Source organism: Pelobates fuscus, chromosome 3 (genome assembly GCF_036172605.1).
Source record: "Pelobates fuscus isolate aPelFus1 chromosome 3, aPelFus1.pri, whole genome shotgun sequence".
Taxonomy (NCBI): domain Eukaryota; kingdom Metazoa; phylum Chordata; class Amphibia; order Anura; family Pelobatidae; genus Pelobates; species Pelobates fuscus.
The window spans coordinates 264,600,450-264,619,138 of record NC_086319.1 but is presented as its reverse complement, the minus strand read 5'-3'; the positions used below and the strand labels follow the sequence as shown (position 1 = coordinate 264,619,138).

General features: G+C 41.9%; 1 protein-coding gene across 1 annotated transcript; it reads right to left on the bottom strand.

The window, feature by feature from the left end:
• Positions 1–337: 337 nt before the first annotated feature.
• REEP4 (receptor accessory protein 4) lies at positions 338–18,330 on the bottom strand. The gene is made up of 8 exons (XM_063448478.1): positions 18,231–18,330; positions 15,890–15,962; positions 12,300–12,376; positions 9,883–10,003; positions 6,978–7,091; positions 5,172–5,304; positions 3,495–3,664; positions 338–1,257 (listed from the first exon to the last, which is right to left on the bottom strand). The coding sequence occupies exons 1-8, from the start codon at positions 18,260–18,262 to the stop codon at positions 1,189–1,191; spliced, it is 789 nt and encodes a 262-aa protein (XP_063304548.1). The 5' UTR covers positions 18,263–18,330; the 3' UTR covers positions 338–1,188.
• Positions 18,331–18,689: the final 359 nt, after the last annotated feature.

The window sequence follows — 18,689 nt, the reverse complement described above, 5'->3', positions numbered from 1 at the left end:
TTTGATGATATAAAAAAAACATGTAGTGTGCTGTGCAGTACTAAAGTAGACAAATGAGTGAATCAGATTTCATAATCATTTGATCCTTGAATGAACTGCTTTCTAAATATAAAAGGAAGATAAGGATGTAATAGGGGCTCCATGTGAAAGAGTTAAGAGTCAGACAATGGGCTGGTGGACAGTGTGTTTGTCAATATGTAAATAATCTGCATGCATCAAGCACCATAATCACCTCATACAGACTTTATAACCACATTGAAGTGGTTATGGTGTCTGAAGTCTCCTGGCACAATCCCAACGTTCAGTGTTAAACTATTATTCTAACCGTTTCATGTCAAACAGAATAAGAACGGTTTAACACTGAACTGCAGGACAGCATCAGGACACCAGGCACCATAACCACTTAAATGAGGATTCCTAGAATGTCCCTTTATCTCAAATACCAGAGCTAAAGGAATACCCCACAACTGAGTAAGCCGTTGGCTGCGATCCATTACATCCATGGACAACAAAACCACTATGGTTAGAGATAAAACCTAGAGACAGAGGAGAACATTATGAGCAGGGGAGGGTAGACACAAGAATCAGTAAAATGATGGTATGAAATTGGAAAGAATGGATAAAACGTTCACATGAAGGAAATATTGAGGCTTTAAGCTTTCACAGAGGGAAATATATGGCAGAATGAGCAGAAAGGGAAGGTCAAATTAGAGAAAAGAAAACTGAAAACCTAAGGGGTAGGAACACCTTCTAGGTCCAAAGTTTTTTTGTTTCATGGCAAATTAGAGAAAAGGCCTAAACTGTAAGTCACATTAGAGGAGGTAAGCTGATAGAGAAGATCATCAATGAGGAGTATGGGAGATATGTAAGAAGGAAACAAGAGCAAGCAGAAAGTGTGAGGCCATGGAGAAGAGGGAAGAGGCCAAGAGAATATCTCACTAAAAGGAAAGACAGAAGACCTAAGGAGAAGCTTCTGATCTTGCAGCATATAGAGGGCTCATCCAAAACATGTGATAAAATTTACACACCGTGATCTCACTTCAATGCAGTTACACATTAACAATCATACACATGTAAATATATACAGATTGAACCACAACCTGCACCCACAAACTGTAACATGCAGTCAGTGTGAAAATTCAGTGTTTTTGGCTTTATATTTGAGGCAGCTCTTTCCTACTGCACACACTAGTTCTCAGGATCTAACTGTGCGGTAGGCTTCTTCTTTGCTCTGGGTTTGGCAGTTCTGATGGAGCCCTGGATAAAATAAAAAGCAATTACTAGCAAGATATTAGCAGAGAAATATTAATGTAATAATATACTTTATATAGGATACAGGCAAATGGCAGCAAAACAGAGATCAGCGAGTAAACTGACGAGGATGCTGTAACACCTGCTAGATCGAATATATAAACCCAATATGTTAAATGGTGATTCCCATCAATAATACCACCTTTATGGCTTCTCCCACAGAGGCACATTTTGTATTACTTCCTTACTTTCAAATGTGTATAATTGAAATGCAAGTTCTGTCAGTTTCTTGCTGCTGACAGTCTTCTCAATAACATATGCCTCATAACACACATTCCAACACGAACTACTTATGTCCTTTTAACAACATAATTAACACTGCAAATACATAAATCTTGCTAACATACTCTCCAAATATATTTGCAAGCATACACCACAGTAAGCCAGTGTATCGGAGTGTTAATATTTAACCACTAATCTCCCTCTTCTTTATAGACAGATACTTTTATCTATTAATTAATACCTGCAACAGTCCCCCAGACCCTGGCAGGATCCTGCTATTTTAAGCTTAAGTGATGTCCTAACATGGTCACCAGTCCCTTACCAAGCAGGTCTCATTTTACACCCAAGGTCGCATTCTGGCTCTAGTTCCCTACAGACAGTCTTTCAGTAGTATGCAAACTAATGTTTCACATTATCATGCTCATAAAGACAGAAATCAATGGCAAATTAAAAATATTAAAAAAAAATCGTAACATAAAATTAAACAAACGGAAATACAATTCAGATAAAGAAAATACATCTACTGGAATCTTTATATTTTCAACCCAAACACATGAATTTTTCCATTAAGAGTCAGTAACACAAATCAATAACACAAATCAAATCAAAACACTAAGTGACAATTTTTGAGAAAGGCATTCAGCCATAACATCAGCTTGTACCTGGAGATTAATTTAAAGGAACACTATAGGGTCAGGAACACAAACATTTATTCATGACCCTATAGTGTTAGAAACACCATCTAGCCCCCTTGGTTCCCCGCCCCCTCCTAAAATATAGTAAAATCTTACTTTTATTCAAATCTACTGGTGCTGGCTCTGTTCCTGGTCTGCCTCCATGGCTGACATCATCAGAAGTTATAATTTGAGCCAATCACAATGCTTATCCATATCAAAGCATTGGATTGGCTGAGACAGTCAAGGAAGCAAATGAGGGGCAGAGCAAGCACAACCAAACACAGCTCTGGCCAATCAGCATTTCCTCATAGAGATGCAATGAATAAATGCATCTCTATGAGGAAGTTCAGTATCTCCACTGTGCAGCACTGCCCTAGGAGGCACCTCTAGTAGACATCTGAGGAGTGGCAAGTGGAGGTATCCCTAGGCTGTAATGTAAACACTGCATTTCTGTGAAAAGACAGTGTTTACTGCAAAAAGCCTGAAGGGACCGATTATACTCACCAGAACAATTACAATAAGCTGTAGTTGTTTTGTGACTGTAGTGTTCCTTTAAGAAAAAAGTATATAGGAAATACATTCCTTCTGACTGTTCTTCTGGGTACCTGTGTGTTCTGGGTAAACATATTGACAGGAGACTTGTAATAACCGTTTTCCGTTTGCATAATGCAGTTGATTTTTATGATTGTGTCATATAGATTACTCTATTTTTATACATATTTGCTATGCCACATACACTTACTATTTAGATTTTATCATAATGCACTCACACTACATGCCAATGTGTAAATCTCTTGTGTGTTAACCTGTATAGCAATTATTTCAAGAGATACTCAAGATTCTCATTTTAAGCACTTGAGTGGTTCTAAAAACAAGGCTATAACGTAGTGCTCAAAACTTACACTTGTCCCTAGCCTATTGGTAAGTACAAATTCATCCCTGGTGAGTATGCCATGCACACACCAGCCTTTTAAGCCCTGAAAGGCTTGTATGGGATATGGATCTTATTAATTCCCCTAGGGCAGGGGTAGGCAACCTTCGGCTCTACAGATGTTGTGGACTACATCTCCCTTGATGCTTTGCCAGCAATATGGCTGTAAAAGCATTATGGGAGATGTAGTCCAAAACATCTGTAGAGCCGAAGGTTGCCTACCCCTGCCCTAGGCCAAGTCTAATATGGAAATCTGCTTATACATTTAACTCGGATGCAACATTTTAAATAAAGAATACTATAGCAGAATTGGTAGTCTGTAGAGCAATTTTTTGCCTCTCTGTATTCCTCACCTCTCGCGTTAGCACCTTTTTCTTGTTCACTTTTAAACTCTGACTCCTCTGGAGAGGTTTTGAAGGGAGATTCCCTCGAGTCCTTGCTGCACTCCTTGTATCTGGCACCTCTGAGTCTGACCACCGTTCATCCATGGAATCACTGTCATTCTGGGAAGGTGGAGGGTAAGCTAAAGGGGTTTAGAAGACATAGTTTAATATAGCCACACCCATACAGTGTTATTAAACATCAATGTTTATCCTTTAACACTTTCCCAATGCTAGGACATCATGTCTTAATTATACTGGGATTTAAGACCTAACATTTTGGTGTGAGCAGGGTTAAGTCGATGTTTACACCAAGGAGTCCCAGGTATCAATCAATACCTGTGGCAAGTTTTGGTGGCCCCAGAGTGCAGATGAGTTGTATGCAGTGCTTAATCTGAGCAGGGCACACAGCTCTTTGGTATTTAAAGTCATTTTGGTGTAATGGAGTGGAAGCAAGGCTAAATTGATAATCACACCAGGAAGACCCAGGCATCAATGGATAACTGGGGCTCCCCTCTGTCACCTGTGGCCATTTAGTGATGCCCCAGACTGACCAATGAGCCACAAACAGTACTGAAAGTCAACTCTGCATACAGCCTTTTATATAATTAAGAAACCCCGCGGCTAAGTGATTGCTGTGATTCTATGGCTGCAGGCTGCTGAAGGGAGACCCCCAAGGTCTAGACAAAAATTAACATGGTCTCTCTTCATGTCCCCAATCTGGCTGTGATTGGTGCTGGTCTTTGCCAGTTGCCCAGAACTGACCAATATAAAATCAGCTCGGAAAGCATGCTTCATTCTCTATTACAGGAAAATGTTCCTATAATACTGAAAAAAATGGAGTACGACCATATACCACTCTACTGTTTTAACTAGGAAACCCACCTGCTGATATTGGTACGGATATTAGCAGAGAGTTTCCCTAGTGCTTGGTGTAGTGTTAGGGAAAAGGGTAATGCTTGGCTTTTGTTAACGCTGTTTTAGGGTTAGGGATATTGTAGGGTTTAAGGTAAAGTACATGATTATTGTTAGTGTAAGCATAGAATAAGTGGCATAGTTAATATAGTGTTCAAGGGGAGCTGGTATAGGTTTAGCGTTGACTACCAAAAATGACTTTATATCTTAGACATAATAGGCATTTAACCATCACGACTGATATGTAAATCTATTTTGAGCTTTTTATTTAGTTGCACTGGATGTGTAAAACGGTGAAAAAGATTTTACCCCTCACCCCCTTCATTTTTAACAATTTATTCACACTAAATGTTGTGTTAGGGACACATATAGAATATTAAAAGAGAGCCCTTTATAAAAAAAATAAAAATTTGATATATTTACAATATATATATATAACGGCACTTAAAGAGAAACCCTTAAATTACTAAATGCAAATTATTGGTTTTGTTTTGGTTCAGAACTTTGACAATTGGCTCTGTCCTTACAGAGTTAAAGTTTCATAGTTTGTTCAAAGCATGTCTTGTTTTAATTTGTTTAACATGCCATACACATAAATGACTAAATAAATTTAAAAAAAATCTAAATCAGAAACTGATTTTTTAAAACTGTGATTTTTAAACAAATCCTTGATTGAATGAGTTACTCTTGGCCTATCCCTCATTTTGATCTCCCTCTTCCCCAAAAACGAATTACCAATTGGTCGGCGGTGCAAATCAGAATCATCTGGATACAAGGGATCTCTGTAGTGTACAGGGGCATCATCAGGAAGTGCCCGTAAATCCTGCATACTGAAACTGCGGAGTCGTCCCACTAGTGCTCCTTGACTCTGTTGGGAAAGCATTTCTATTAGTTATTTATACCACTGAAAACATGCCCCAAATTCACTCTTATCAGCTTAAAGGAACACTCTGTGCACCATAACCACCTTATCTCTTCCAAATGGTTATGATGGCTGGAGTGGCTCGGTGCCATTCCTAGCTTCACTGGTAAACTGTTTACTTAGCTCCTCACTACTTCCACTCAGAAAAAACATTTCTTGTTAACCTGGGCAGCCATTAAGGGCAATGTTAGACAGAGAGCACCCCGTCAGCATTCTCAGCCTATCCCTGCACATACAGACTGGTGAACTCAAGTGACACTCTCAGTTTATCATATATGCCCGTCGCCATTCAAGTAAACATGAAAGGGTCTAACAGCCAGCTTATTTGCATAAACTTAAAGGGACTCTATAGTCAACATATAAAAGCAAGAAAGACAGGTCCCCCAGCCTTCTTTCTTGCTTTTATATGAACTTGTCATTTAAAAAAAAAAAAAAATCTGAGTAAGTGTTAATAATAAAACTTACCTCCGTTCCAGCGCCGAGCTCCCCGCTAGGCCACGCCCCCTTTTTCGTCAAAATGACGAAATCGCGGGGCCCAATAGGACGCTTCTCCTTGAGAAGCGTCATCACGATGTGGTGCGCATGCGCGATTTCGCGCTGCACCAATCGCATTGACTGCGGCCCTTTGAAGAAACTCAGCGCTCAACCACGCATGTCGCGGAATGCGCGTTCGCGAGCTGAGCGGTCTGACTGACAGCTCAGCTCACTTTCTATCATCCATCCCCAAATCCATCCACTCCCATCATCCATATCCATTCCCCCACTCCCATCATCCATATCCATCCACTCCCATCATCCATATCCAGCCATCCTCACCCACACTCAATAAATAAGTTTACTTACTGTTTGAACCCTCTCCTCCTCCTCTTCGGTCTTCAGCCTGTCAGCTCAAGCCACTCCCACAGCAGTGCTGACAGCCTCAGCACACAAAGCGCGTTCACAGTGCTTTGTGTGCTGATAGCACGTCTGAAGTATTCACCCATGCGTGAATACGTCAGACGTGAATGAGGCCTTTTTAGGGCTTCTGAACTCGGAAGTCCGTCTGGTGGCCGTCTGATTGACTGCAACTGGAGGTGTTCCAAGCTTCCAATGTAAACACTATTTTCTATTAAAATACAGTGCTTACAAGAAAAAGGCTGCAGTGAGCTGTAGCACTCACCTGAACAACCTCATTAAGCTGAAGTTGTTCAGGTGACTATAGTGTCATATAATTTACCTGTGTGCAGTGTTCTCAAAATGCCATTTCTCTATCACTTTCAAGTTTCAGGAGTCAGTTGACAAGATTCTATCAAACCTCTGCCAAGCTTTATTCCTCCTTCCCAAACTCCACCACTTAATGTTTGAAATGCCACTCCTAGACTTTTGTAAATATATGGCTCAAATGCCCAAGTCTTTAATCTTTCAAGCAAGACATTCTCCTGACTATTAAAGAAGTATGTGGGGTAGAACAATCAAACTCTCCTATCATATTACATTGCACCAAATTGACAATTTCCAAATACAAGAATCCCAGCCTAAGACACGTCCTTAACGTAGGAAAAGCTCTAATCCTTAGACAGTAGAAAACATAACTCCCTCCCATGATCTCTGACAAGCAGTGGGTGGCATTAAACAAGTACCTTTGTGGCTGCTTGTACCGCAGCAGTGGCTGCAATGTTCAGGCCTCTGCGTCCAATGCTCACTACGGACTCATAACTTCGCTCCTTTGCTTGCACAATGTAGGAATCTATTTCCTAGGAAAATCAGGAGGAATTAAGAGAAGATGCATGTCAAGACATTACATATACTTAAAGGAACACTATAATATCAAGAATACTGCTGGAACATATAATTAGGTCCTGGCCCCCCCTTTCTATGGAATTTAAAAGCGAGTTTATTTAGCCTGCCTCCGCCGATGCGTCGTTTATTTAGCCTGCCTCCGTCCATTTAGCCTGCCTCTCGCCATTCCTGGCTCTGCCTCCATGGCTGAGATCAAGCTTGATAATCTCAAATAAGTCAATGCTTTCCCACAGGAAGGTATTTTGAGGCTATTGCGCATGCTTGGCAAAACACTACGCCAATCAACATCTCCTTATAGAGATGCACTGAATCAATGCATCTCTAAGGGGAGCTTTCAGCCTCTCCATGCAAAACGTGGAGACGCTGAATGTAGTTGCTGCACACTGCGCAACACTAAGATAGGAAGCATCTCTAGTGGCCATCTGAGTGACTGCCCCTAGAGGTATTACTAAGCAGCAATATAAACACTGCCTTTTCTCTGAAAAGACAGCAGGATCATGCTATAGACACTAGAACCACATTAACCATATTAAACTGTAGTTGTTTTGGTGACTATAGTATCCCTTCAAGAGAGAACGTCTGTGGCTAACGAACAGTTAACAGACACCTTATCTGCAGCTGTTCTTGCTGCCTGCAGAAAAAAACAAAAAACACAACAGAAAAACAAGTCAGTGCAGCTGGTGGAATCCATGCCTGAGGGGACAGCTGCATGTAATGTACAGAGCCACAAGGCTGCCTATATGTGTTAATAGAAATCAACAGGAGGGGAGAGAATCTGTAAAGCAATACTGGTTCAAAAATGCAGGTATAAAAAAACAAACAAACAAAAAAAAACCTGAATAACCTGTGTACAGACAATTCACTCAATCACTGCACTGTAAATGTGCTTTGAAGTAAAAAAAAATGTAAAGAACATTGAGAAAAATGCTAGAACCATATTCGATTTACTTAAAGGAACACTATAGTCACCTAAATTACTTTAGCTAAATAAAGCAGTTTTAGTGTATAGATCATTCCCCTGCAATTTCACTGCTCAATTCACTGTCATTTAGGAGTTAAATCACTTTGTTTCTGTTTATGCAGCCCTAGCCACACCTCCCCTGGCTATGATTGACAGAGCCTGCCTGAAAAAAAAAAAACTGGTTTCACTTTCAAACAGATGTAATTTACCTTAAATAATTGTATCTCTTGCAGGGTCTAGCAAGCTATTAACATAGCAGGGGATAAGAAACAGAACTTGCAATAAAGAAAGCCTAAATAGGGCTCTCTTTACAGGAAGTGTTTATGAAAGGCTGTGCAAGTCACATGCAGGGAGGTGTGACTGGGGTTCATAAACAAAGGGATTTAACTCCTAAATGGCAGAGGATTGAGCAGTGAGGCTGCAGGGGCATGTTCTATACACCAAAACTGCTTCATTAAGCTAAAGTTGTTCAGGTGACTATAGTGTCCCTTTAAATTACCCCTAAATATCTTGTTACACAGCTTCTGGCTGCATGAAAATATCTCAACTTAAAGGGACACTATAGTCACCTGAACAACTACAGCTTAATGTATTTGTTCAGGTGAGATCTATAGCTCCCTGGAGGCAATCTAATGTAAACACTGTATTTCCAGAGAAAATACAGTGTTTACATTGATTGATAGGAATACCTCCAGTGGCCGTCACTCAGACGTCTGACGTGTGCAGGAGAGAGAAGGCACTGTGTGGCCGCGCACACCATGAATGCCGCCCTCTGAAGTATGTGCGCATGTGCAGCGAAGCCGCGCATGCGCACAAGGGAGCAATGACGCTTCCAAATGGAAGAGTCTGATTGCTCCCTGCTTGCGCCCGCCTTTTTCGTAATTTTGACGAAATAGGGGGCGCGGCTTCACGAGGCTCCCGGCGCTGGAACCAGGTGAGTAAAAACTGCTGCCTGGAGAGTCCCTTTAATTCACTAAGTGCCAGAGAAGTTTCAATTTCATAAACTCCTTAATATTGATATTTTTGTTACAGTTTATTGTGCTTTCTTCGGGGGGGACGACTAATGCTAATGTGCGGCGAGGGCCACACTCGCATTAGGACTTCCCCATAGGAAAGTATTGTACCATTCTTTCCTATGGGGTTTTGGGTGACGCTGGATGTCCTGATGCATTGAGTGAGGAACAATGTGTAAATAACATCTGTTTGCGCTGACAATACATGTAATCAACTTCTACGTTTGTAGACAGTGCTGTGTGCGTGCCTGCAAAGGATAGTTTTTATGTTCCCCATCTCTTTTGGTGAGCTCACTTCCTGCCTTCCCCGCCTCTATGCATTCCCTCCTGCCCCTCGGGCACAATCGTGCCTGAAGATAGGTATGCTCAAATGCTCTTTGAGAAGCATTTAATTGAACCTTGGAGAGGAAAGGGGTGATGCCAAAATAGAAGTAGTGAAAACTGATGTGCATAGCATTTCATTTTACTCAATAAACTCCATCGTTGGGTTTGTGTATTTTAAACAAACAAGGGGAAAAAAATAGCTCAAAACAGACATAAATGTAACCACAATGTTCAACACCCCATAAATGGAATTCTACACATGGCAAGCCTAATGCTTTAATGCTTTCTCTGTAAAATCTACAGATACAAATGGGAATAGAACTGTTCTCAGCTAATCTTCCTCAGTTCACGTTCTAAAGTTCAAGTCATGTGACATAGCAGGTTTAAATCTGGTCTTCCCACTATGAATCCTTTTGCCCTTTTACACAAAATATATACTGTGTGTACCTTTTCCCTCATTGATAAGGCAGGATGCACACATTTCCTGTACAGCAAGCTTGCTCCCCGTGTATAAGGAGACAGAAGCCAGATCACAAACGCCATCTTAATTTCATAGTAAAAAGGAAACCTAAAAAAAAAAAGAGAGCGGATGTAAGAAAGTGCGAAACAAACAGTGTCCCAGAAAAAGGAAAGCAAAATACAGTTTATGTTCTAGATATGTGCGTTAGACGGAACAAAGGATACATAGGACAATTACAACATATTAGATATGATCACAAAAAATTGGGAATCCTAAACTGTGAGATATAATGTAGAGGTTTATTCATTAAACACTCAAATGTAACAAACTGAACACTGAATTACATATACTATAGTCACATACGATATTTATACAAATCTGTTTTCAATTCAAACTTTAGTGTTTAGTGAACTAACTTTTAGCACTTTAAAAATGCTTCATATTATTTTACAATCTAAAGAATAGAGTGAAGGCTAAGGCAAAATGTCGCTGGAAAAGCACCAATGATAACTTAACACTATAGTCACCAGAACAACTAGTTTAATGTAGTTCTAGTGAGTACAGTAGTCCCTGCTGGCTTCAGAGAAAAGGCAGTGTTTACAGTGCTGCCTAGTAACACCTCCAGTGGCAGTCACTCAGACTCTCTGCATGGAGACGCTGAACTTTCCCCATAGAGATGCACTGAATGCGAAGATGCGGATTGGCCAATGCAACTTTTGGCTCTACACCCTGCCACAACTTATTGGCTGAAATCATCAGAATTGACCATGTCAGCCAAGGAGGGAAATCAGGGACGGGGCCAGCTCTAGCAGATCCACTTGAATAAATGTAAATTATAACACTTTTTAAGGGAGGCAAGACACCTGAATAGTGTTTTAAACACTTTAGGGTCAGGAATACATGATTGTATGCATTTAAAGGAACACTATTGTGTTAGTAATACAAACATGTATTTGTAACACTATAGTCTTTTCCTCAGCATATTATTGGGCTCCCCTGTAATAGTTAAAGGGACACTGTAGGCACCCAGACAACTTCAGTTCATTGAAGTGGTCTGGGTGCTGTCTCCCTATTGCACTTAGTGCTGCAATGTAAAACATTGCAGTTCCAGAGAACTGCAGTGTTTACATTGCAGCTCTAAGTCTGCCCTCAGCGGCTGTCTACCAAACGGACCTTTGGTCCGATATCTGACGCTCACGGACCTCACGGACCTCCAGCATCATATTTTCTCCATAGGGAAACATTGAATAATACTTTCCTATAGGGAGGCCTAATGTGTGCGGATGGCTGCGCGCATTAGACCCCCACATGGTCTAACCGATCCGGGAGGAGTGTGGGCAGAGCCTGACCCAGCGCTGAGGGACATAGGCGCTGGATTCAGGTAAGTGGCTGAAGGTGTTTTAATCCCTTCAGCCCCGCAGGAAGGGGGGCACTGCGGAGACCTATAGTGCCAGGAAAACAGGTTTATTTTCCTGACACTATAGGATCCCTTTAATACATTTTTACATAATGGGACACTATATCCACCAGAACAACTACAACTTGTTGTAGTTGTTCTGGTGAGCAAAGTCAGCCCCTGGAGGCTTTTTGCTGTAAACACTGCCTTTTCAAAGAAAAGGGCAGGGTTTACATTATTTCCTAGGGACACCTAGGTTCCTGGGTGCAGCATTGACGGTCAGCATCTCCATGTTCTGCATGGAGAGGCTGAACTTTGGACAAAGGGATGCATTGATTCAGTTGCATCTCTATGAGGATATGTTGATTGGCCAGGCCTGCATTTGGCCCTGCCCCTTGACAATCTAAGCCAATCCAATGCTTTTCCTATGTGAAAGCACTGGATTGGCTGAGATCATCAGTCAAAGAGGTGGATCGGGATCAGGGCAAGGGGGGGGGGGAAGTCACCTAAATGGTGGTTTTAACAATATAGGGACAGGAATACACGTTTGTGTTCCTGACCCTATAGTGTTCCTTTCAATTTTATCCATGCTGTGCGGGTCACTATGCTGCCAGTTCTCACGCTGTTGATCCCGTCTCCAGCCAATTTAATTCTTCCACAAAGGGATTTGGCAAGTGTGCATATATAGCAAAATCCATCCACTGCCCCTCAGAGAGTCAATACATCTCCATGGGGAGTGTTCAGCATCTCCACCCTTTGCATGAAGATGCTGAAAGTAAGTCCCGCAAACATTGCAGAACCTCGTCCAATTGGCAGCCACTAGAGGTGGACTTAGACAGCAGTTTATACTGCTGACCTGCAGGGACAGACTATATGCCTCAGAACCAATATACTGTACCCTTTTAAAGACTGTACAGAATAGGGAGTCAGAGGGTAAGATAAAAATATATAGTGGATATGATGCGAGTGTGAAATGGACAAGTGATGACAAAGTAATTGGAGAATCACCATGATACAAAGATGTCTGTAAAGGTTTCTACAGTCATGAAGAGAGAGAATACGATCCAGTACATCATCCAACGCACCTGAGTGGGAAAACAGCGAGAAAAATGGATACAGGTTAAAATGATAAACACATGAACAAGTGGTCCATATGACACTGACACAACACACACTTATTTTTCGTAACCCTCCATTAAAGGGTGACATTTAGTTATAAGCGATAAGCATATTTCTGATAACAGAATAAAACTTTCACACAGATACCAATAGAAGAACTGTTATTGGTTTACAATACCTACATTAGTTAAGTGCAATTCACTTGTCTGAATTTTGTCAGGTTGCTGTCTTTATTGTAAAACGAAATATAGAAATAATTGAGAATTGTTAAATGCTTCACCCCAAGTCAATACCGTGTAGAATATTTTTAGGGTAAGTCGACCAGCTTTTGCACTACTGCATCCAGTAATTTGTGACCACTGCACCAACTGACCATTGACCTCTTAGTTGTTTTACAAAATAACACATTTTTCTAGTCAGAGTTTTGGTGGCTATTCTTCTCTAGGCAAAGGGATGTTGAAACATGTTCTGGGGGATGATCAAAGTTTGGAGACCCCGCCTTCAGTGGCACCTGGGAGGCACCAGACTTTTTTTTTTTTTTTTTTTTAGAGATTTAGAGGATCCTGGCAACAGCAGAGCCAAGATGGCAGCGGATGCGAGAAGCAGCCAGAGGTAAAACCTACCTCCCCTGCACCCCATAGCCACTGGACTAACATTGGATGTCAGTTTTAGGGGTCTTTGCATATTTAGCAAAGTGACAGATCCACTTTACCGCCTACTAAAACTTTGTAACATCTATTTGTGCCATTCTCCGTTATACTTTTGTGGCATATAGGGTTACTGTGGCAGAAATGCTGCCTGTTCGTGGATCTCCTTTTTCTAATATAAGTGTTTCCCTGTAGTTTTGTGTATTGTGCCCGCTCCCTGTTCGGGAGTGCTCCCACGAAGGGAATCCATTCGTCTCCTGAACGGGGAACAACCTCGTACCCCATTTAGAACGTTCACACCTCGCAACAGAAGTGTGAAACCGTAAGAGAAACAATTAATGAGGGCCCCCTTGGGTGGCTGCTATTCATACCGACGAACGACGGCCAGGGGGAGCCTTCGTGGATTGTTTCAAGACTCGACCATCTCCCGAACGAGGACCTCCCCGGTGCCCCATTGGAACGTTCCCACCAATTAATCAGAACATTTGCACTCGCAACATAGTGTGAAACTGCAAGGGAAGTAATTAATGAGTGCTCCCCTGGGTGGCCACCCTTTTGTATAGCCAAACACCAACTAGGGGGAGCATTCATACCCCGAAAGGAGACGCTTCCCTTGCACGTTTCAGCACTGGAGCCTTGCGAACGGAATGTGGTCGGGGAAGGTGCACTTTTGGGGCACTGGCTACTTTGGCAGGCTTTTCTGTGCCTGGGAGACAAACAAACAGTTTATTTCCCTGTGCATTGGCTTCCAGACACAGAAGATCATGGGCTGAAGACCCCTGTCCATTGAGGTGAGAGACCCCTTGTATGTGTGGTAGGCTTTCTGTACCTGGGAGACATGGGGACAACGTCTCCGTTACCGCGCTTTGGTTCCCTGGTACAAATGCTCCTGGAATGTGACCCTCTGTTGACTTGAAATGAAGACCCCTTGCACGGTGACATGCATAAAGGCTGTGTGTGGCCAATAAAATTGTGTTGTACCCCCAGGACTATGTGTCGTCCAGTCACTGGGGGGAAATAGGTCTCTTGATATTCTGAAATGGTTCCTGACCGGCTGAAGGAAGGGAATTAGCGGAGGTAACCGGTCGGGTTACCCGTGGTCCGCTACAGTTACTATACACACACGTTGCACCTGCCCCATAGTTGCTTAAATTAGGTTTTGGAGAAAATGGTGCAGCCCTTAGTTACGATATGGAGTCTAACCCTTTATCTTCCTTACTTCCCCCCTCCATCATATAAAAGACCTCTCCGATGCAGTCAAAAAAACAAGCACATTCAAGATATGCATGGCAAGCACATTGTGGATCATTAATCACTGCAAAGTTGCCCTACATTCCCACCACACAATTCTGAATAAAGGTTTTCATATACTGACAAGAATCACAATGACAACCTCCTTGCAAGGAACCACGACCAAGTTTTACAAAACTGAGACCTAGCGCATAGACATACACCAGAAGAAGGGGGACACTTTTCCTCTATTCCCCTCTGGTAACCCCTTCCCCCACTTTCTTTTTCTGTTGCTTTTCTCCCCCATGCATCCTACTCTCTGATGTAGCTCATGCCTCTCACTCTCATTTATACAGAACTCCAATGTTTTAAGTTTCTATATAGTTTGTTGTATGCTTTCCCCCCATAAAACATTGAATTGCAGGATAGATAGACAGATCTAAGTCGTTAGATACAATTTTTATATAGGAACAAAATATTGGGTGTAGTATGGTTACTTGTCACTGACACAATATAAGAAAATTACTTTAGATGAATGCTGCATACTAACACAACAAAATCTATATTGGATGTAGTATGGAAACTTGTCAGAAATAATTAGAAATATGGGGAGTAATATTTACCTTATATTTAAAGGGACAATATAGTCACAAATACAACTTCAGCTTTATCAAGCAGTTTAGCAATGATACTGCAGGGGCATGATCTATACACCCAAACTGCTTCATTAAAGGGACACTATAGGCACCCAGACCACTTTAGCTCATTAAAGTTGTCTGGATGCATATTCCCAGGTCCCTTAATCCTGCAACAGTAATTATTGCAGTTTTTGCGAAACTGCAATAATTACTATCTAGGGTTAACTTTTGGTCACCTGGCGCTGGACATGCTCAGGTAAGTGACAGAAGGTTTTTTTTTTTTTTTAACGCTTTCTGCACCACAGGGAGGGAGGGGGGCACTATAGATTCCCTTTAAGCCAAAGTTGTTTTATTGTCCCGTTAAGAAACATGCATTTTTAGATTGTGAAAACTAAAATTAAAAGTCCACACATTTTTGTCTTGCAACTGGGCAACCTCCGTCACAGCAGCTCCCTGGGAATCATTGTTTTAAGCTCTGTCCTTTGCATACTTTCACTATGCAGACTGCCAGATGCAAAGAGGAGGAAAAATTAAAATGTTTCTTCTCTTCATCTGCAATGGTTGTGCCGGCTTTGCCTTTGTCTAAAATGGATTATGATATAATTTGTCAAATCTTTCATATAAATTTAAAAGAACCCAGAGCATCTCATGGAAAAAGAAGGTTAACATGTTATAGGAGATTTTCAATTATGGAAGAGAGGAGACATATACGGTACTCTTTAATACAGGTATAACTGGGAGAATATGGACATAGTACAAAACAAAGCCTGATACTGGCATATAGCGGAGTAAATACATTTTCCTCTCAAGAAGAAATAAAAGCATACATATGGGGGGGGGGGGGGGGGGGGAGAGGGCGGGTGGAATCAGTCATGCATATAATTGGACATCCATTGCACACATGTACAAAAATAAAAATAATACATAGAGAGAGATGTGGACTATATCAGTTCCATATACTCACATATTCTCGCACATTCTTTGTTTTAACTGCTTTGTAGGATGAATATGCTGGATACAACAAACCGAATACAAGCCTGTGACAAAAAATAATTAGAAACTTTATACTTTTGCTTTTGGGCAATTGCTACATATTAAGTGTCATGATTGCTATATTTGCCCAACCCAGCTGTACACCATAAATGCTAAATTATTAAAACACAAGAAAAATGCACTCTATATTCTATATAAACACTATATTATTACTACTGCAGTGTATCAATTATATGGACAATAAAACGTTTGATGTGGAGACCTATTCACATAGAAATGAGCCTCTTGACAACTTGCAGACACTGTTTAATTTTTAGTCAAACAAGTATCCCATTGCAATTGCTTATCCAACACTGAGGGTGTGCTATCCAATCAAATGTTTATGCCCAAATAGAGGCAGGCTTGAAACAAATGCGAAAAAAAAAAAAAAGAAAGGAAAACGCAAACCCATAAAAGTTCTATAGTCCTATATGTTAGATGCTATATCCCCTATCTTTAAGGACATACATTTTGAAATATAGATTTAAGGGAGAGGTGATATTCTGCATTTAACACTCTTGATTTAAACCCAACTAGGGTCTCAACATAAACCAATAAACATCCACAAAGGCACATGTCCTCCAGCACACAACAATGATTTAAACGTTTATACAGCCAAAGAGACTGCCACCAGTCTCAGACACACAGTATTACAAATGCTAATTTAGTAGTGCAACATGAGACACAGGATGACATCACCAGGACATCCAGGAGGTACAGGTGATATTTACAGACCAGACAGACAGGCGGTACAGGTGATATTTACAGGTAATACAGAAACGTGTAGCAATGCTTATCACATGGTTAATGCACGGTACATGTCATACTAATTTAAATAAATACACATTCTGGAAATACATTACAATACAAGCACTCTCGCTGATTCAAATAATTTTATTCTGTATACAATGTCTTGCATCTTTCACACATAATAAAAATAGCTCTAATTTACACAAATGTACACTAAACTACCAATGTATCAACAAAATACACAATGTATTAAAACCTGTGATATTGCAGTAATACCTCTGGTACATTCCTCTTTTATGGAACAAGCCTTACTAAACTACAGCACTGTCTATGTGCCAGTCAAAAGCCTTCCCCCTTAACCTGACACTAAGGGTAATAGGGTTTAGCCAGGCCCTGACAGTGGAGGGGGTAGTACAGTATAAGGTTTAACCGGGACCTAAAAGTGGGGGAAGGTTTAGTCGGCACATGACACTGGTGGCAGAATAGGGTTTAGCCGGGAACCGACACTGGGGGCAATATAGGATTTAGCCAGGACCTGACACTGGGAGCAATATAGGGTTTAGCCGGGACCTGACACTGGGGGAAATATAATGTTTAGGAGGGCACTGACACTGGGGGCAATATAATGTTTAGGAGGGCACTGACACTGGGGGCAATATAATGTTTAGGAGGGCACTGACACTGGGGATAATATAATGTTTAGGAGGGCACTGACACTGGGGGCAATATAATGTTTAGGAGGGCACTGACACTGGGGGCAATATAATGTTTAGGAGGGCATTGACACTGGGGGCAATATAATGTTTAGGAGGGCATTGACACTGGGGGCAATATAATGTTTAGGAGGGCACTGACACTGGGGGCAATATAATGTTTAGGAGGGCACTGACACTGGGGGCAATATAAGGTTTAGGAGGGCACTGACACTGGGCCAATATAAGGTTTAGGAGGGCACTGACACTGGGGCCAATATAAGGTTTAGGAGGGCACTGACACTGGGGCCAATATAAGGTTTAGGAGGGCACTGACACTGGGGGCAATATAAGGTTTAGGAGGGCACTGACACTGGGGGCAATATAAGGTTTAGGAGGGCACTGACACTGGGGGCAATATAAGGTTTAGGAGGGCACTGACACTGGGGGCAATATAATGTTTAGGAGGGCACTGACACTGGGGGCAATATAATGTTTAGGAGGGCACTGACACTGGGGGCAATATTAGGTTTAGGAGGGCACTGACACTGGGGGCAATATAATGTTTAGGAGGGCACTGACACTGGGGATAATATAAGGTTTAGGAGGGCACTGACACTGGGGGCAATATAATGTTTAGGAGGGCATTGACACTGGGGGCAATATAATGTTTAAGAGGGCATTGACACTGGGGGCAATATAATGTTTAGGAGGGCATTGACACTGGGGGCAATATTAGGTTTATTCTGTAGGTGTAGCTGCATGGCTGTGTGTTACTGCTCCCCCATATGAAGGAAGCCATGACACTGATCTGATTGTCAGGATACTCACACTACAGCTCGGGAGATGATCCAGGACACCATCCTGCCTGCTCTCACGCTCTCACACCCGAGCTGTTCGTTAAACTTCCTCTTCCGGTAGGCGAGCACCTAACAACTCAAACTTGGATGAAAACATCTAACAGCCAATCACCGATCAGCGTCCTTGGAAGAAGCCACGCCCCCTGTTTTGTGGTCACCAAGGAGATCAGTAATGGCGGCTGTCTGATAGCAATGAGAGGAGGGAGGCATGCTGCTGTCTGATATCAGTGAGAGGAGGAGGGCATACTGCTGTCTGATAGCAGTGAGGGGGGGTGGCATGCTGCTGACTGATAGTGAGAGGAGAGGGGGCATACTGCTGTCTGATAGCAGTGAGAGGAGGGGGGTGCATGCTGCTGTCTGATAGCAGTGAGTGGAGGGGGCATGCTGCTGTCTGATAGCAGTGAGAGGAGGGAGGCATGCTGCTGTCTGA

What these genes read in the sequence shown, in the direction of transcription:
- REEP4 (XM_063448478.1), bottom strand. Translation starts at nt 18,262, where the DNA reads ATGGTGTCCTGGATCATCTCCCGAGCTGTAGT. An exon ending in CAAAGAATGTGCGAGAATAT is followed by an intron (nt 12,377 to 15,889) that starts GTGAGTATATGG and finishes TTTCCCACTCAG; the next exon opens with GTGCGTTGGATGATGTACTG. An exon ending in CCTTATCAATGAGGGAAAAG is followed by an intron (nt 7,092 to 9,882) that starts GTACACACAGTA and finishes TGATTTTCCTAG; the next exon opens with GAAATAGATTCCTACATTGT.